This window comes from Empidonax traillii, unplaced genomic scaffold (genome assembly GCF_003031625.1).
Source record: "Empidonax traillii isolate 1590-97213 ecotype Southwest subspecies unplaced genomic scaffold, ASM303162v1 scaffold614:size843888, whole genome shotgun sequence".
NCBI lineage: Eukaryota > Metazoa > Chordata > Aves > Passeriformes > Tyrannidae > Empidonax > Empidonax traillii.
Window position 1 is genome coordinate 90,946 of NW_020955807.1, and position 20,340 is coordinate 111,285.

General features: G+C 43.7%; 1 protein-coding gene across 2 annotated transcripts in view; it reads right to left on the bottom strand.

Annotated features, from left to right (window-relative positions):
• The window catches only part of PLCB1 (phospholipase C beta 1), a 320,638-nt gene that overhangs the window by 49,803 nt on the left and 250,495 nt on the right, over window positions 1-20,340 (bottom strand). For both annotated transcript variants that reach the window (XM_027898673.1, XM_027898674.1), the window contains exons 17-27: window positions 17,523-17,607; window positions 16,457-16,581; window positions 16,051-16,205; window positions 14,224-14,388; window positions 13,134-13,233; window positions 10,961-11,065; window positions 10,119-10,228; window positions 5,720-5,852; window positions 4,905-4,958; window positions 3,791-4,010; window positions 492-669 (exon numbers count right to left, since the gene is read on the bottom strand). In XM_027898673.1, coding sequence (XP_027754474.1) covers window positions 492-669; window positions 3,791-4,010; window positions 4,905-4,958; window positions 5,720-5,852; window positions 10,119-10,228; window positions 10,961-11,065; window positions 13,134-13,233; window positions 14,224-14,388; window positions 16,051-16,205; window positions 16,457-16,581; window positions 17,523-17,607 — 1,430 coding nt within the window. The remainder of the gene's footprint in view (window positions 1-491; window positions 670-3,790; window positions 4,011-4,904; window positions 4,959-5,719; window positions 5,853-10,118; window positions 10,229-10,960; window positions 11,066-13,133; window positions 13,234-14,223; window positions 14,389-16,050; window positions 16,206-16,456; window positions 16,582-17,522; window positions 17,608-20,340) is intronic.

A 20,340-nucleotide genomic window follows, 5' to 3' on the forward strand; every position in this document is an offset into this window, starting at 1 on the left:
TGCCATCTGCCCAAGGCTCTCTATGTCAGCTCAGAGGGCCTATCATCCTGCTGTAGCTGCCAGCCAAACTCCAGCTGTAAAAACACAAGCTGACTTGGACTGATGGACACAAAATATTTCTTCACCATACACAGATTATGTCCTGCATCCCCTCAGAGCATTCATCTGCAACGGGAACACTCCTTGGCACGACTCTCTGTCCTGGGGAACGCTTGAATCTCTTCTCGTTTATTTATTTTCACGGCACTTCAATTTATTTTCCAGCTAATCCTGCCTCGCTGCGTGTTGTACAAAACCCAGGATCACCGAGAGTTATGTAACCAGAGGCAGTAACAACCCTGCTGCCTCCCTGCCTTCCGTGCAAAGCCTTGCAAGCTGCTGCAGGTGTTGGTGACAGAGCGACCCGAGGAAGCTCCAATCTCCCTCCCTCGCGCTGCCCTCGCCGCTCAGCCCCGGCTGGCTGAAGGAAAGCAGAGCCCCAACAAACGTACCAGCTTAATGTGCTCCCGTTTCTGGTACTTCTCACTGTAATACTGCTCCTGGCGCAGGTTCAGCAGCTGCTGCTGTTGCTTCTCCTTCAGCTCCACGAGCTTCTGGGTCATTTCGGAGTCCAGGGCGGCCAATTCCTGCTCAATAGTTGAGCTGTGGTCCGGGCTGCCCGTCTCAGACCTGCAAAGGCACACACAGCCAACCCCCTGAGGTCTCAGTCACAAGGCATGGACCCTCTGTCCCATACTTACACCTCGTTTTTAAGGCTGATGTTTATAAATATACCATTAATAATTTCCTCAGTACCACAAGATAAGTGATTTTAGCCCTAGCAAGTCCAATAATTTAATCCTTTAGGGAAAACATAGTATTAGCAGTTTATTAACAGGATGGCTACTGCTTTTAAACCTCATTTTACTGACCCACCACGGTGCTGTCAACCAGACTTAGTATAAATTAGCTACATTGCCAAGATTTCCCATAAACAGATGCTCATGGAACTTGTTTATCCACGTCCAGTCACGTAACCTGAACTTCAAAGCTGCACAGCCTTCAGCTGAAACGGTGAATGCAAAGTATTTTGGAAACTAAGTCGTCCTTGCCTGCACTCAGAGCAATAAATTTAAAAGCCCAGCTCTACATCTGCATTTATAAAACGCTTAAAATGGCAGGAAGGTCCCTTTATTTGGTGTTTTGTCCCCGCTTCAGGAAATGCCGTGCATGGCATACGCAGAGGAAAGGGGCTCTGTGGATTTGCTGTCTTAGGAAGGAAAGGGAACACCCCAGTGGGGAGCAAACCTCAGACGGGCAACACACAGGAGCCAAGGGAAAACACACGAAGGAAGCTCAAAAGCAACACTAAGGAACAGTTTGGGTACATTTTGTTCTTCCTGAAGGCAGAAGGAAGGGGAGATGTAACGGTGAAAGAAGGCGTGAGGACGGTAAACTGCTCAAGAGAAAAACAAGCAGCAAAACCAGCGTCACTCTCAGGCAAAAGCACCAAACCAAACCCGAGAAAAATACATCAAAAAATAAGATTATGCCGTGTGCCTGCTCTGCTGCTGTGTTTGCTGCCGTGCTCAGGTGTTACATCAGTTGCCTGGGAAACGTCAGAACAGCGCAGGAGATGGACAGAACAACAAAACCTTGAACACAGGGGGCTGACACCGGGAGAAAAATGAGTTTGCTGCTCAGAAATGTGCAGGGATTACAGTGCAGAGAACTTGCCACACCGGCTGCCTCTCTCCTCTCTGCCAGGATCGAGTGTGCAGCTGCTGTCAATTAGAGGGGCTCCAACTGAAATAATGGGAATCTGCTTCCAGCGGCCCGAGGACACAAACCCCAAGGTAGCCTCCTTTTATTTCTTGTGTTTTCATTGTATTTGAATATTCTGCTAAGAGGTTAAGTGGTGTCAGTGTGATAGGTGAGGGGAATTTAAATATTCTAGAGCCAGAAGACAGCATTAATGAATATTACAATCAGTGTATTATGCCATTACACATTTTAAAGCTGACACTCCTCTGGTGTGGTTGGGAGAAAGAATTAAGGCCTATTTCTAAACCCTGGCTCAAATACTGCTTTTTTACAAGAGATGATCACTAAAGGGACCTCAGAACAACACCAACAAAACACTTGTGCGTGTGGATAAATAAATACTTCAGACTTCCTGCAGACATTGAGTTTACCGAATCCTGGCTCAATTTTAGACAAGGGCATGAAGCACAGATTGCTTGTGAGCAGAGACAACGCGTTTTTATGGCTGTCTGATACAGGAACTCCTGATGAACTCATGATTTATACTTTGCAGTTACAGGCAAATACCTTCGGTAATAATTTAAAGTGATAAAAATCTCCTTTCTCCTTGGGGTGCAGGATTCCATGAGAAGGCTGCCGCTTGAGATAATATGGACCTGCAGGTTTGAAAACCCCTACAAATGCACTCCTGCCTTTTTAAAATGTAACCTCTGGTTTTTTAACCTTCAGACTTCTCCCTACCTGCCCATAAAACTTCACGTCTCTGAAACCCCCATGACAGCTCCAGGGACTAGAACTGCAGGGTTTTACTGCCTGATACCATGAATGATTTATGGTCAGATCGTAACACAATAAATTAAAAAAAAAAACAAACAACAAAATCCTTTTTTGCTCAGGGATAAACGAGTCATTTTACTTATTCAGTTTGATTTTCTGCTTAAATGTGAACTGAATACGGTAGAGAAAGGAGAAACATGATGTTGTCTTGCCTGCCACACATTTTGGTGATGGAAAATGCAGCAGATAAAACATCCCTGTGCCTGCAGTTGACAACTAAGTCATTAAGGGAGTCTATTAAACTCCAGTATAGAACCTGGAAGCCCGAGAACTGGCAACAGTTAAGGCCAGCTGAACATAGATATATTATGAGTGTCAAGCTCTTATTAAGCCCAATGACATTCTGTCATCAGTGGAGCTTAAATGAATAAGCTCCTGCCTAGGGACAAGTTATGGCCTGAATCCCAGTCACTTACATTTAGAGGGACTATCAACAAGCTTGGCAGCCAGACCACGCTTGCAGCTTTTTTCTCTGATGCTCTCCTACCAGAAAGTATCAGTAATTTTTTTTTTTTATTCAACGTCTTCATATTTCAGAACTGCAGCTATATCAGCTTCCTGTAAAAGTTAAAGGACTTTTCTGTGCTTATCTAATTACTACAAAAAATAAATGATGTTGAAACAAGAACGATGCACCAATGGGAGAAACAAAAATTCAATTGCAAGAGTAGCAGACACTGATTGGATCTATGTGTGTGCATGTTTTGCCAGGAGTTAAGAACTGAAATCTATTAATACATAGCTCCTTATCACAGAACAAGGCAATAATTGTGTGAAGATTAGTAAGTCACTGCAGTCTTTGCATTTCAAACTGATAATGGTAAATACAACTCTCATTTTTTATTATTACCTAAACCAAAACTATAAAAATCCTATCAAACACACAAAGGCACAGGTTGATGCAAGGCTTGGAAAAAGAGAGAGCACAGAAGGAGTGTGCATGCAGAAGCAAAGCCAAGCAGTCTTTAGGAGATTCCCCAAGTGTTCTGGATCAATCATGATTTAAACAGCAGTCAGATCTTAATTTCTACATCTGATGCCCTCTTGCTCTATCATGAGTTTTTTCCAAGGCTGTCATCCCCATTAACCAGCAATCCTGCTGCTTTCGATTTTTTCTGTGCTCTTGTGTCACCTCCATTTACTGTCTACTGGAAAAGAAGACTCGAGTACAGACCCCTAATACCAAGATGAGGGAAGCTGTTTGTCATACCTTTTCTTGCTGTCTCTTTTTGCTGTTTTCTCTAAAACCGCTCTTCTCCTCAGGTAGTCATTTTGGATTTCGTTGTACTTTGCAGTGTGCTCTTTGATGAGGTCGGTGGTTTTCTTGTGGTGCCTCTTCACAAGGTCCTTCATTTCCTTGTAGTGCTTCTTCTGGAGCTTAACAAAAGCCTTCTGCTGTTTCAGCTCCTCAATAGTCTGTGCTTCCACTTCTACAACGACAGCAACAAAAGCCACTTCAATTTCCTAACAATGCCCGATTTCAATCACTGAAGCCAGGAATGAAACAAAGCTTGTCCACTGTGGCTAAATGAACTGAGAGCATAAACTAACGGAGGAGATTTAGCTGGAAATAAGGTAACTGCACTGAAAACACTGTGGTAAATTTAATTGATACGTGCGAGAAGAGAGATGAAAATTTAGAACACCAAGAAGCGTAGCGAAATAAAATCCTTCTGCTTTCTTTCCTCAACCCTTTTTCAGATGACAGAGATTTTCATCAGCCCAACATAAAGTCGTGATCTTACACAGGATATGACCACAGATCCTTTGTACCTGCTGTCCCAAGACTTCAAGTCTCCCTATGAACTACAAAATCAACTGATTTATGGGCTTTGCAATCTAAACTAACTCCAAGCTGGAGGACACGACTCCCAGTTGAACCATAGGGCCCCACATAACTGGCAGGCCAGTTTGCTCAATGAAATGGTAATTTTCAGCTTTGTAGGAGCACTGGGAACACTGCAAGGCTAATGAAGATAAAATGGTTTCATTCCTACTCACTGTAGTCAGGAAAAATTTAGCTTCTGTTCTCAGAGTAATGCTGGTCTTTTGTCTGCATTAGATGGTAACTTGGTGCTTGTGAAACTACAACAATGGGATATTTTAAAAAAATTCCCTGCTGGCACCCAGTCTCATGAAATGTGCTTGAACATTTAATAATTTGCAATCTGAGGAAGAAAACACGGCATGGACATTTTCTAGGAGTTACTGCAGTCCCTACTGCCCAAAGGAATGCCTAAGCCAGGGGGCCTATTCCCTAAAAACCATGTTTTCTTGACAAAAAAAGCATGTCATTCATGCAGTGTGACCTGTGTGCTTATTACCTGTGAGGACACTCTGGATAAGATCTTCTGTCTTTGCAGGCGCTTTCACCGAACCTGGAGGTAAAAAAAAAAAAGAGATGAGTGATTCTAATTCTTGTACAACAACAGCCATTATTGTGCTCCTTGACTGGGTGTCACAACGTGGCAGGTGACACAGGACACACATACACACTGACATGGGCATTTATTAACCATTGGAGAAAACACATCCTGAGCTGGAAAACAACAGAACCCCTGTGAAGCCACACGAAAAGGTGACCTTCCAAAAACCCAGCTGAGCTCTGCTGGTTTATTTATAAGGGGGATGCTGCTGAACTGACAGTACGAGTGCCCTGCATTAGGAGGTCAGTGCAAAACCTCTGGGCACAGGAAGGATCCAGCTCCTTGGAAGTCAGTCAGGCCAAGCCCGTGGAGACTGCAGGCATAGCATTACAAACACTGTGGTTTGACAAGCATTTCTTGTAGGAGGTTTGTCCACAGGAAACCCAGGACTGGTTTTGTGTGTGTGCAGCAAGATGTAATTACGTGCATAAATTAGGCAGATTTGTAAAAACAATCCAAGAGATTCCTGCACTTGCAACAACAACGACAACAACACAACCCCAGCACGTTTTCTTGCTTGTAAAGAACTTCAGTTTCACCACAGAAGCAACCTTTAGGTAGAAGATGTTTGTGTATCTGAAGAAGACCAGCCCTAACAGCACAGAAAAGTGGTGGCAAAGTTTCTACCTATCTTATCCGACCAAACCAAACACACACAACCCCCACCTTTGTTCTTCAAACACAAAGCCCTCGTAAAATTGTTCTTTTTTTACCTGGTGCTGGCTGGCTGTGGACAACCTGAGTTGCTGGTTTCGGTGTAAGAGAGGCTGTGTAATTTACTCCATTCTCTGCTGGTGTTGGCCTTGGTTCACTGTTGGCTTCAGACGGTGCATCTCCGTGGTCAATCTGAAAATACACGATTTACATTATTCTCCCCAACCAACAGACTTCATTTATTTGCAGGTCTACTTTTTAAAATGTAAAATTCTGTAAATGTTACACCCAAAAGAAAACAACAAAAAAAGATATCCTTAAGAGCCACGGTAACCCAGGTGGTTCGTTTCTGCAGGGTGAATTTCAAGAAGAAATAGAGCATGTTTTATTCTGAAAAAGTGTTTTAAGTGGATATAACTCATCAGGGGCGCTGTTCAGTACAGTAGACATGAGCTGCACCAGATGTGAAACCCCTATTTTATTGAAAGGCACTGTTCTCTGCCATAAAATCTTCCTAGAAATAATGTGGGTGCTGGCAGGAAAACGCTGCTCAAATCCCTGCTGTGAACAAAATTTTGTACACAAAATTACTTTTAAATTTCATAGCTAGACACAGGACTGCCATTAATCACCATTCTTCCAGAACAGAGGCATACTTCTGATTCCCAAGATCCCACATTCTTGTAATTGCACTCCAAGGATAATATGTAAACAGTACCTCCATCCTGCTGCACGAATGCATCTGCGGTATCCAAATATTTAAGCATTTTCCACGATCTTTCCCTTCCCTCCAGTCTCCTAAAGACTCAGGCTTTCAGCACTACACACTGATCATCTCACAGTTGCCCTTGTGACCACAAGGTTTCAAGCAGGCCCCCAGCACTGAGCAGACAGAAGGTCATTCAAAGCAATTTTGATTTGGAAATGGCCAGGCCCTGCTTCCCGCTGTCCCTGCGAGGGGCCAGTTGCCACGGTGTCCTCAGGGCACTTTTGGATTTGTTCCCTCAGCTGCTCTCACCTCACTCTTTGATGGTGATCACGCTACATGCCGGGGCAGGACACCACAGTTGTTGTTTTTCCCCCCCCTGTGATCACTCCACGCTTTGCAAAAATATCAGCCTGCACTGTATTAACCGAGGCAAAATGCATTTCAGCCTCACTGCTCCTGCTGCTGGTTCCCTTCAGCCTGGCCCTGACAGCACGCTGCACCACTGCAAAATAATGTCTGTCTCAAACAGCTGACTTCCACCAAAATTACAGCAGAGACAACTGATACAACTGAAATTCTGTGCCAACGACTTCATTTATATCAAGCAGGATAAACTGCAGTAAAATATGGAGAAAATGATCTAGCCAACATTTAAGACAGAGGAAGTGTGACTGGCAAAACCTGTAGCTGTGACAAACATGGTTATCCCCCTTAAATCTCCTTAAAATACTCCTCACAGGCTGCAGTTCATTAGTTTAATAAAAACAATACTTAGATCATCGACATTTAATACAAATAAAGCTGGAATTCCTGCCCTCTGGCAGGTCTGCGCTCCAACAGTCACTGCCTGGGAAAGTGGGTATTATCCTGAGACTAGGTTTGTGTGTGCTGGAATTCCTGCCTTCTGGCAGGTCTGTGCTCCAACAGTCACTGCCTGGGAAAGTGGGTATTATCCTGAGACTAGGTCTGTGTGTGCTGCAAAATGCTGCATCACAGCTTGCTGAGAAACTATTGATGCAGCTTGTCAGTTTGGGACATGAAACATCTGTTTTCAGAAACCAAAGCAGAAATGTGAGACACGATCTCAGAGTGAATAAAGAGTAATCTTCACTACATCAAGCAGTCTAATCTCATTAAAAATCTCTTCTCATCATTCACCACGCAGAACACCAAAGTAAACATGATTTTTCCTTGGTGGAGAATGTTTCAGGTTCTTTTTAAAATGTGATGTAACCCAGGCCTTTTTAATTTATACCTCCAATATTCCCAGAAGCTGTTTCCATTCCACACGTTGCCACGTCCTTTGCAATAGAGTGTATTTACAGAGCAGGAAGAGACATACCCCATATCTGTAAAGGGCAGTAGGCAGGGGAACACAAAACTACCTTTATGCTCTTGAAGATTGGCAAAATATTCAGATAAATACAGGTAAAGGTGCAAACCCCACAGCTATTAACATGCAAAATACCACAGGTATTAACATGCTGCCATTCTCCAAGAACAGCTGCTCCAAGGCCAGCCTGGAAAGCAAGAACTGACCAGAAGGGTAAAGGAAGGATTCCTGTTACACTGAATGCTGGGAAATTTGCAAAGAAAGAGAGAAGAGATGCTGGAACTTCTGTGAGTTCTTCAGCATTCTTTGTTTATGTAATTACACTGACTATCAACAGGCAGTGTCATGTGAAGCCTAAAGAAAGGCTGATTTACCAGTTCAAAACAATTCACTCTTAGGTAGCTTGACTGCTGCTCTGCAAGAAGCCTGAGTGACTTCCCTGAGAGCTTGAGTTTAAAGTTCTAGATAGCAAATCAAAACAAAGCCCTTGGTTTTCCCATCTCAGATAAATAAATGTGTGTGAGGGGAAGCAGAGAGGTGTGGGGAGGTGGAACCCGTGCTAGGAGACAGCACAGCTTTGCACACCACCACTTACAGTGTGTAAATTTGAAAATGGGCATTGGAAAAGTGAATCCAGGTGCACTTATGGGTACTTTTCTGGCAAGCACACTTGGGTTTATTCAGCTATGTTGCCAGGGAATGCTCCTGCAATTATTAATCAGTGTGCTCGTCATGGGCCAGCGTAAGTGAAGAAAACAGTCAGCCCAGGTGAAGAAACATCACAAAAAATGGTGAGGTAATTTCAAGATTTCCAAGCACAGAGCGGCTGCACATCTTACCCAGAACGTGCCTCTATAAACAGAAGGTAACAGTGGTGATTTCAGGTTGCCACTTAAAGCAGCACTTTTGTACCTGTCCCTTGACACTGCAGCCAACTCGGCCACTCCCCATTTTTAGCAAATGCCACAATCACTACAGTTATCTTTTACAGCCTATTTCTGTGCTACCCCCAAACAGGCTCCCTGACACACAGAGCACCACAAGTCATCTTTCCTTCTTCCTATTTGCTGTAGGAGATACTTGATGTCAGAATGTGTCTAACTAACAAATAAGCCTGTACACACCAGGAAAATCAGTAGCTTTTCCAAAAGTAAAAATGACCTCTAAGGTATTGAAAGGATTATGTTAAAAAAAAAACCACCTTTGCTATTAATATAGAATCTCATGTGTAGAGTGTCCTAGATAAATGTCTAAGATGCTGTTGAGCATTTCACAGTGTCCTCATTCAGCAGAACTTGTGATACTGCACAAAGAGTGAATTGTTGGCCACTGAATTGTAATGACTTTCACTCATCTGGTCTGCTCTGGGAATGTATTCTTGGTTACAAAATCTAGTTCAGTGAGGTTCTGTGCATCTGAGAATTGAAGAAGACACGCACCAGAGCTGAGGGCAGTTTAGGATTATAAAGCTATAGAGGCCTGCACCGAGGGCCTTTTGATTCACACAGTGAACATCTGACACGGGCAACGTTTGAAAGGCAAAGCTGATATTTTCAAACACCAGAAGATGCTCCAGTGACAATGTCTGGGACAGAGAGAACGTCTGAACGTGTACAGAGTTCCTCAGATGCAAAGCTGAACTGTCAGGATTCTCAGATATGCTCAGAGTAACATCTATGCCCAACACCTCCAATTACACACAAAAACAGCTTTACAGGTCGGTCTGCAGTAGCCACATCATCCAAACAGATACCTAACAACAGGAATTGTGGCTCCCACAGCTTTCAGCTGAGCTACAACAGGCCTGAACATTTATTGACCCTATGGTCTCCTCCTCCCTCTTCATCACTCTTTCTAACATCTGAGAAGGGTTGAATCAGTTGAACTCCAGAGGCCCCTTCCCACCCAAATAACTATCATTATCCTGTGTCTCTTTAGGACACATTTGCTCACCAAGCATATATAGAGAGATGATAATCTGAGATACACTAATGACTCTCAGTAGAATAAGCTCTCCAGAATCAGTCTGAAATTCTGTACAATTTGTAGTATTTTCAGGAAAGACTACTGACCCAGAGTTGTCTATTCTGTAAAGGGAACCAGCATCACGTGGCAAAACATGCAGTGACTTACAAAGATTTCACTTACTACACAACAGAGTTGCACAGCATATGCATATAACACAGATTTTCATTGTCTTTACCTCTGAACAACAACTTTCCTCAGTGCACAGCACGCTGCCTTCAGTGAAACCACACACAGTGCAAAGCTCCTTGGCTCTGGGTGAGATCTTTACAGGTGTTCACATAATCAACACATACAGCTCCCAGGGATTTTCAATATTTGCCTTTCTAAGCAAAATAGGTCCTTATAAACACTGCAGCATAATTTTCAGAGGCTCAGAAAGCTCCCTTACCTCTTTCTTTACCTCCTCCTCATCTTCCAGGGTCAGCGCAGCCAGTTGCTTGGCTCTCTGCTCCATCAAGTTCACGTATCTGATTGGATTGGATAAGGCCTCAATCACATCTAGAAACAAGGCAAACACTTGAGTTTCAAAGCCCTCTATGGTTCCAGTGCTTCTCAGGTTTTAAGGAAGAGGAATATTTTCCACGCAAGTCTGCTGCTGATAGTTGCTCCTGGGACCCAGAAAGAGCAGTGGAGGGAAGGAGACCACCATGTACAAACACCGACCCTCTTCCATTTTGTGCTTGGGTCTCATGGATGTGCATTTTATTGTACACTGTGTTTTTATTATCCATTTTTGAAGCTGACAGCATCAGCCAGTTAGGACCCTGCTTCCCACGGGGCACAGAGAGGCAGAAAGTTCTGTTGTTTAAAAAAGTTGAAATAGCTGCACAGAACACTGTTTCTCACCGGAGATGGTCTTTCACAGTATGGCAGTTAAACCTATCCTTGTTTAGAGCCAATGCCAAAATAGAATTCTCTACCTTAAGCATGGCTCTTTGCCTAGGGAACGATTACACCCCAGTGTGTCTGTCATGCAAGCAAAGTTTAATTTGTGTTTCAATGGCAAATGCCTGAGGTACTTGCTCCTTCAGAGTCTGCTGAAAACAAAAGAGCTGGCCCCAATCCTAAACCTCAGGCCACCTCCTGGCAGTGATGAGACAGAATGATCCATCAGATGCAGACCTTTATTCACAGGACTGTCATCCCAACCTGGCAAATCATCCACACCACATGTATTTTGTGTTTCAATTAACCTTTATATTCCCCAGCAGGAAGATGCCACCGGATTACCTGCATACGTATCAGGTACGTAGTCTTTGACCTCTATGTACACAAAGAGAGCTGGCAGTGTCAAAGGCTGGTTCCTCTCATTCCTCAAACAGATGTAGTGATAGCCTGCAAAATAAAGAGACAGCCAGTTCAGAGCATAAACCCTTCCACAGGCGTTTCCAGTGTAACTGTGTTATCATTTGTTGTTTACAGTGTGGCTCCAACTGAGCAATCAACTCCAGGGACTTCTGGAAGGGGAAGATTTACCTGATGGGTTTCAGGGAGAAGTGTACAGACACAGAACTCTTGGAAAGGCACATCATACTGCCTTTTAAAAAAGTATTTTCCCTTTATTATTACCTATGTGAATAATGCTGAAAATTGTAATTTTTTTAATTTTTTTTAATGCATTCTCTTTTATTACCTTTGTCTGGATGTTTTTCAGTTTCATAGCTCTTTCTCACTTTTCAAGAGTCTTCCATCAATTTAGCTCCCTAAAATGCCTCACTGTACACTCAGACACATGAATGCCAGTTTAAAGACAGTGATGGAAGTGCACAGGTAGGAATGGGAGAAAAGGAATTCCAGCCCCATCAAACTCACACAGCATTTCAGTGCTGCAAAACTGCACCCTCTGCCTCACAAATTGGTGTCTCTTCCACCGTGCCAGAGGCTGCTCTGCTAAGGCAGGGTCAGGATACAAGCCATAAGCAGGATGCATTTATGTGGGGGAATCCTCACTTGGCTGATGGGAACAACTCCCTCTCCAGGTAACAGTTGAACCCTTGCTTTGGGAACAGTGGTAACCCTGTGGATCTGCGTGACAGTATCACAGAGCTTCCAACAGCATCTCAGAAAAGGGAGGAATTACACATTACAAAGGGTTCTCAGTTCTCTCAACCTCCTCCAGCAATTTCAGCATTTACATAAACTAACCCCAACATGCTGCTCTCCATCACATGGTGTAAACTAATGCCTACTCGAGCCAAAAGGGCAGAAAATAGGCCTGTGGGTAACAGCTCTCAGAAAGTCCTTGCAGGATTTAACGCAGGGGTCGTTGTTCTAAGGAGCACAAGCTCCTTAAAGCAGGTACAGGATTCGGTGATCTGATGAAAGGACTCTGTGCTGTGTGCAGGGCAAAGGCCAGGAGAGGGGACCCGTGGCCAGAGCTCACTTTTATCACAAGGGGGAAATCCCTCCCATCCCCCTTTTCCTCCCCAATGACCCATCTTGCTCTGGAGCTGGGCAGATCCTCCGAGAGGCAGGTACAGCCACTGAGCCAGCAGCTGGTGTAAAAGAGCTTTCTGCTGGATTGATAAACTGAGCTGGCTCCTGAAAAAGGTGTGGAGGTAATTCTTCTGGAATAACATCAACTGTTAGACGTGGGGACAGGTGAGTTTTGTGCTACTGCTGGGATTGACTAGATAAGATACAGGGCAGATAGAGATACTGCTCCTTTTCCAGTGTGAGTGAAGCTGGGAGCATGTTTATGGCCCATATGCTTGCCCTAATTTAGTTTCCTCCCCTCACTGGAAAAGCTGGCACCGAATTTGAACACTCCTCTCGCTCAAACTGCCAAAGTCACTGCATCCTTCTGAAACAGGATCTCTAACAAGGCTCTGGCCTGGAAAATAAGGGCTGAGCTGTCGCACAAGACAATTCCCATTTAAGTGGCCACTAATTATAACAGAAATAATAATCACTTAGAAGAGACCACTAACGATATTTTTATTTTAATTTTCAGCAATGAAGATGAAAGTAATTTTAGGTTGATCTGAAGGTGTTACAGAGATACAACAGCTTGCATATAGGTCGGTCTTTGCATGAGTGTGGGAATTATGTGAGAGGAGCATATTTTGCTTTAATTCCCGGCCATCTCCTGCTCTCACAAGGATGGCATCAGTTGGCTGTTGCTGCCCTCTTGCCTCTTCAAAGTGCACATTTGCACTGTTTGGGATAAACCTGTCAGCATGAAGTTGATGTACTGGAGACAAGTAAGTACCAACCACGCCCTTGATGATTTAATTCTATTGGTTTTCCTGGATTTAAATTTCTGCTGAAATATGGTAATTTTCTTTTTCAAAGCTGAGATAGATTACTCAAATAATAAGTCTGATTTATTTACAAGTCTGATTTATAGCAGAAATTATATCTTCACTCCACAACGCCTGCCTCAGTGGAGAAACAGGCTTACCTGGTCGAATTGCTGAGACTGGTAATATCCGATGGCCAATAAACTTCCCTCCTTCTTCATACACTGCCAGCCTCAAACAGGCCAGGGAAGGCAAAACCACCTACACAAGAATCAGAAAAAGGTTACTAAACCACCCTACTAGGCTAGGGATCTTTACTACTACTTGAAAAATTGTGTAGCATAATCCACCCTGTTCCCTTACTTAATGCAAATCTACATAGAAATACACATATTTTAAAATTGGCCATAAATATGCCTTTGTTTTTTTCAGCATATATGCCATTGAAAGGAAGAAAAAAAAAAGGCAACAATCAGAGCTTCTCCAATTTATTTGCAACATTACTAAAAATAGTAGCCTATGCCTCCCTGAGCACAGAGGCAGTCAGGCACGATCGTTAACTAAATAGAGAAACCAAGTACACTAATTAGAAGTTCATTACAGTAGAAAAATGCTAGTGATGTTTCCAAACTTGAGCTCTGGCAGGCTGCCAAAGGAAAGTCATTCAGAGGGCCAAATATTCAGGGAAAGGAGCCCTACTCCTAAGAAAGCAGTGCTGCAAGTACCCTCTACATAAACATCTCTGTGAACTGCATTTGCTGGGGGAAATCTGAAATAAATTGTTTTACACACACCTGGACTCAGGGGATATATAGAGATATATATACACACTTAACAGGGTGCTCGATAAGCAAAACCCAGAGATTCTGTTCAAATTTTGGCTTCAAGTGGATTGCAGAGCACAGTAAGACATTCACCTTGCACAGTCCTAAAACACGCTCAGTATTTTCTAAGCTCCTTTAAAGTTTAGAGAATTCTGCTGCTTCTAGCCGTGCCAGGGAAACAACCAAGGTGACCTCAGACTCACTCATTTCAGCAGGAGCTGGCACAACCTCAGCAGCCAAAGTTCAGCAAAAGCGGTTAACGGCAAACAGTTCAAGAAGTAACTATTCAGAATCTCTAACAAGATTCTGAATTCTCTAATCAGAATTTCTAACAAGTGTAAAGTTTCAGTAAGCCATGGAAATGCCCCACTGGCCAGAGACAAAAAAAGCACCGTGCCCTTGTGGGAAGCAAGTGTTACACACCGACCTTCTTAAACACTATGGCCTCCTCCTCCCAGACGGGATTGACTGCGTTGCCTTGAGACGTCTTGGTCTTCAAGGCTTTCCTTCTGGTGTCCACAGGCAGGCCAAACATGTCCACTTCTACATAGGTACCGACTTTTTTATCAGACAGGAACTGGCCTGAAATGATCTGAAGCCAAAACAAAGGAGGATGGTTAAGGGACCCCTTTGGTGGATTAGGAAATGAGTGGTTGATATGCAGATGGATAATTCTCATCAGTGGTCAGACAGTATGCATTCAAAAGAAAACCAAAACAAAGCTAAACCCACAACAAACAGGAAAAAACCAAACCCACTGTTTGATTGCAGACACAGAAAAACAACTTGTGAGGCCTGGTTTCCTGTGACCCTGTGGTCCTGAATTCCCCTGGGAGCTATAATGTGGTTGAGATCATGCTGCTGCCCTTCCCTCAGCAGGAATACTCATTTGGATCTCATCCCCAATCTGGCTGCCTACTCCCACAACACGGCATCTCTCAGAACTCCTAACTTCTATCCAATCTCAACAACAGGTTCGAAAAATGCTGGGGAAAACAAAAAAAATGGTATAAACAGCAGAGAAATTATAGTGAGGGAGAAAAAAAAAATCCAAAAGTTGATATTCTAAGAAAGGCCCTTCACAGACAGTGAGGAAAGAAGGGTCTGCAACTTCTTCAGGAAGCTGAGGAGGCACAGGAGAGTGTAGCAGCATCACTGTACCTTAACAAACTGAGGCTTGCCTAAAGCAAAGCTTAATCCATTCTCAGCTGCATCTTGTATGAGCATTGACATTATGAGCAGCAGAGCCTTCCCTGAGCAGGCAGGAGCAGCTGACATCTCTCCTGGATGCTCATTCCTGTTAAAAACTCTGTGCATCTCCTAATAGCCTTTGAATGACTTCCACCTCCATTTACGATAATTGCAGAGGAAAGTGCCTCTAAACCCCCAGGAGGGCACTGAAAGCTCCCCCGATTACAGGTCACCACAAAAGGTCATCCCACACATCCTCCTTTGTTACTGTGCATGTCATCAGGTTATTCCTTTATTCACATCCCTCCCAGCAGGGCCCTGCTCCTGTCTGCAGCCTGAGAGGGGATGCTCGTTTGCTCCCAGTGAAAACAGGAGGGTATTTTGCAGGTGGATTCCATAACACAGACACTGCTCTAATGGACAAGTCCATTAAAGGAGTGGCAGGGCTTCAGGAAGCTGATGGTTTTATAGCTGAGAGATAGACAGAGCGTCAATTTGTCATCCTGTCATAGCCAACTCAATCTCTCCCTCTAAATATTCATGTGAGTAGTTCTCAGTTTGCAGGCTCCTGGCAGTCCTTGAACTTCATTAGAGGTCCTTCAAACGAAAAGCAAGCTGGCAATGAATCGCAGCTGACATTTATGGTTCCATAGTTCTCTGCTGGAGAACTGTCAGAGAACCACCAAAATTTATTTACACTAAACAGAGCGGTGCTAGAGCTGTTCCAGTCCAACCTCCCACTTCACAACAGCCTGTTTTAAATCCAGCCCTTTGTTACCAAACCCACAGCCCAACTGCTCTTAAACCCATTCCCTTCCCAATTCTGTGATGCTTTGTAATTACTTCTGTGGAAAAGAACGACACACAATAAAAATGCATTTATTTACCCTACAGCACGAAATGTGAGGCAGAATTTAAAAACTAAATGTCACTCCGTGAAATTAAGTGTATTTTATTTTCTTGACTCAGTATAGCCATTTGCTAGGTCACTGCACAACAGAAATACAAATATATCTGTGCTCTAATATTCCCATGGGAGTATTTCCCCCAGCTTTGTACATACCTTGACAGACAAGGTGTTGGCTACTATTCCATCCACTATACCTTCAGTAAATGGATCAAAGTGCTTGTCTGGTCTTCTCATGAACTCTGGCTTTAACCTGTACCCACTTTTGCCATTGTACTCATACATTCCCATGTTTATTTGCATAGACAAATCTAGGTGTTAAAAATATTGATAAGAATTAAGTACTGGATAGATAATTATTTTTTAAAAAAGCAGTAAAATAACAACAATTACTGTAATTTCATACTGACTGTAACAGAAATGGTAAAAAGCTGTGGTAAAAATGTTAATTAGCAGCTCTATAGTATAATTCAATCAAAGCCTTTCCTACCCACGAATCAGAAACTGTATCAAAGAACTGGACACGTACAGGTTTCAGAATGCAGAGAACAGCACAACTTACCTACAGTTTGGAAGTTAAGAGCAACCATTTGGCAGCCAGCGTTCCAAAAGACCTGTGGCATGTAGTTGGAAGAATCCACACGTGTCCCCTTCGGGTAAATTCGGCTCAGCTGCATTTTGTTGTATCTAAATGGTCAGCAGTTAAAGATACAGAACAGGTGGCAAAAATCCCTCTGCAGAGAGGTGCAACTGAAGTGGTGAATGCAGGTGTCCTTTGCATTGAATGGTAGTGGGTCCCTTCCTGGATCTCTGCAGCCACAATGCTTCCAGAGGGCCACCCGTATAAAGGATCACGTTCATAATATGCCATTCAAAAAAAGTCCATAAAAGTCATTATGGTTTCTAATTTAGGATTTTCCTAAGATTACATTTATAGAGGTCAGTTAGCTGCAAACAGGCAATCTTCCTCTGAAGCAGGGAGAGATGTTCAGTTAGAAAGTGGTTTTCCAGAATGAGCATTGGAATTGGCCAATACCGAGAGAAAGGATGAGAGTACAAGCTGTATAAATCTCTGAGATGAGAACGAGCTGCAGGTTATCTGTGGGAGTAGCTTCCCATTAAACTTATTTGAGGCGCTATTTTATCTTGATCATTCATTCTAAACTGCAGCCACGGTGAGAGATACTGAGAAACACCAGAAGGTCTAAGCAGAATGTTCCTTAGCTTTTCTTTAGAAGTCATAAAAAAAACCTCCAGACTATGTGGCAATAAACCAAATTCTCCAAATGTGGCTGACTTCTTTTTTGGACAATTTGCTCACCATAACTTGTATCCCTTCACACAGGATGATAAATTTAACAGTGACAATACAAAGAATCAGGTCTTCAATATGTAGTTTATGCCTATTCCCTCTAGTCCTAGCCCACAGCACAAGGACTCATGACAATTTTTAAATTAGCTCATCAGAACTCAGGCCAATTAATTCATTTAGAAAAGACAGTCAAATCTACAAATTTCATTTATGCTCCCTATTTCCCCAGCTCCTGTCTCCAAATTTCAATAGAGCTCTGTAACAGATCTCAGACACAGAGAGATTTAAAAAGTAGCTTTCTGAAAGTCAAGGATACTCCACGAATTCCACAGGAGACTTGGTCAGTTGCTCAAGCCCTTTGGTTTCCACAAAGGAAGACATTTCAAAACTTTTGTTGCGCTCTAGAAGTTCAAAAGGGAGATAAAATAAAACCAGGGACACGTTAGAGCAGGAAATGTGTGCGATACAAGAGCTGTGAACAACTGGTTTAGGCTCAGTCCCCTCATCCCATCTACAGCTCACCAACCCTTTTCACCTTGACCCCAGCAGATTTACAGACAGGATGGTTTGTGCCAGCAGGAACCTCTCCCTGCCCGTCAGAGCTCCACCTGCACTCCCAGCAGCACTGCCCAAACAAAGGGCAGTGGTTGTACCCCAGACTGGTGCTGTAGCAGCTGCAGACAACACTCAGCGCACACCCAGGGATCCCTGTTCGCGAAATCCGCGCTGCTGTATCCGAGAGGCAGAGCCCCGAGCTCACATCTGCGACACACAGGGGTCGTGGCAGCTTTCCGTGGGGCCCTGCTGGATGTCTGGCTTGTCTCTGCAGGCAGATGCAAGGGCTGTGAGCCAAGGTGAGGCTGCAATGACCCCTATCCGTGTGAGGCTGAAGTGAGCTGTGCCCACAGCGCCTCTGGGCAGCTCGGCGTGTCAGGGGAAGGGCACGGCTGTCCAAGAGCCGCGGAAACGCTGCCATCCAACCAGCCCTGAGGTGCACTCCTGGGGCCCAGCAGGCCTTCAGACTGACCCCCCCCAGCTTCACGTGAAACTTGTATGGCCTTTTTAATTTGGTCAGGCTTTCTGATCTGACAGTGGTGAAAAGCTCCTCCCGAGCATTTAAGTCAGTAAGATTAACTACTAATTTGTGTATCTTTTGTTACTCACCTTTGGCTGGTGTGGGCACAGCCTTTCAGTGCACCCAAGCATCACGTGAGGCAGAGAGCCTAAGTCAAGGCCCTTCTAAGCTTTTTTCCTTTACCCCTTTGTACAGAAGGCAAGGATTCCTGTAAATCAACAGCTTTCCACTTCATCCCAGTCAGCTGTGCAGGTTGCCTAAAAGAGGCCACAGCACTGGGGGTCACATCCATTAGTTATCTCAGCACTGATTCTTTAAAAATGAGGGAATCAGTGCCTGTGTTGAAGTAAGATCTCTGTAGCCCCACCACTTCACTGAAAGCAGACAACAGGGCAGAGAAAGCTGGCCTCATCCAGTTTTAGAAGGAATTGTGCTGCAGCAAGCCAGGGATGATGGCCAGGAGGCCAGCCTGGCCAGCTCCTTGGAGTCAAACTGCGAAGCTGCAGGAGAGGGAGAAAACCCAACAAAAGCACTTGTCTTGCAGAGAGAAGCAGGACAGAAACAGGTGGGCACTTTCCTCATAGGAAGCCAAAAAGGAAGCAGTGGATCCAAAGAAGTGAAGAACTGAACAGTTTGGGCCAACGTGAGAGGAAAATGTGCTGCCAGCCCGTGAACTACAAACCATTCACAGTGCATGCTGGAGCCAGAGCATGAACATGGCGTTCCAAAAGTGATTCTCTCCCTCCAAGAGAGCTGAGACCGGGACTTTATTGTGGTCCCTATTTCTAATTAGCAGCCCTCATGCTACTGCTTTATTCACAGCTGTTATCCTCTAATGGTGAAAGATTCCTGGGGTTCCCCAGAGGCTGCTCTCCTACCACTCCCTCTTCCTTTCCAACAACAATATCCTCTCTTTCTCCAGGCTGTTCCAGCCAGCTCGCTTCCATCTCAGCTCCTCATAAAAACACTGAGATTATTCTTATTCCAGCTTTCCCCTTACTGATGGGACAGCACTAACCATACACATACACTGGATTTATTCTATTTCGAATAGAGGGGTTGAATTTGCTGTAGTAATAAACTCTTAGCTCTCAGCCTTATCCTAAAGTATGAAGGAAATATATGTAGGAAACCAGAACTAGTATCTGTTAAAGGATTCAGTTACAAACTGTCCAGGGCTTGATCAAACTCCTAATTCAAATAAGAACAATTATTTCCTTGTAGTATCTGGAGAAGACTAAGGAACCTGCTCTTTGCAGAAAAGACTGTGCAGGAGAGGCATTTCTCTCTCTTGATAGATGCTTATACCATGCTATCTTGTCAGGAGGAAGTCACTACAGATTGAACAGAAAACTCATTGAAAAACTGTCTGAAAAACATGGAAAAACACAATCACAGCTACTTGCTGTCAGAGAGAGGGGACATTTCTAATGAGGGCAATCAGGGGACTGGTACAGATCCACAGCTATTCAATATTTCTGTTAACAAGTTGGATGCAAGACCAGAAAATGCACTTTTAAAATGTGGGAATGACAGAAGCAGTGAGGTGCTGTGGAGGCCAGGATAACAAACTAAAACTAATTCTGAATTAGAAAAGATTAAATTAGAAACATGCTGTAACAATGAAACCATATAAAAGATCAGTACAGATCTCTACAGTTCTGGATTTCGTACACTTGAAGTCAAGTAAACAAAAGTAAAATTTCTGGGAAACAGCTGGATAGGCAGCAAACTAAAAACCAGTCCTAATCTAATTCCTGTTTTATTCAGGTGATCCTCACTGAATTTAATGAAGATCCAGCAGTTAGTCCAGGCCAGGACTAAGACCAGGACCCACAAGTCATGCTTTAACCAGCCAGCATTTACCACCTGAGGCCTCTGCTTTAATGAACAGGTCACTTGTTCCACATAATGATTTCTTCTGACATAAACACCAGAAATTTAACTCCTTAATATTATGAGTTTACAGACACAGTATGATCGATCAAAGGTCACACCAAGACTTAGGATAAACATCTGGACAGCACCAGTCCCCTACAAAACACAAAATTTGGAAAGG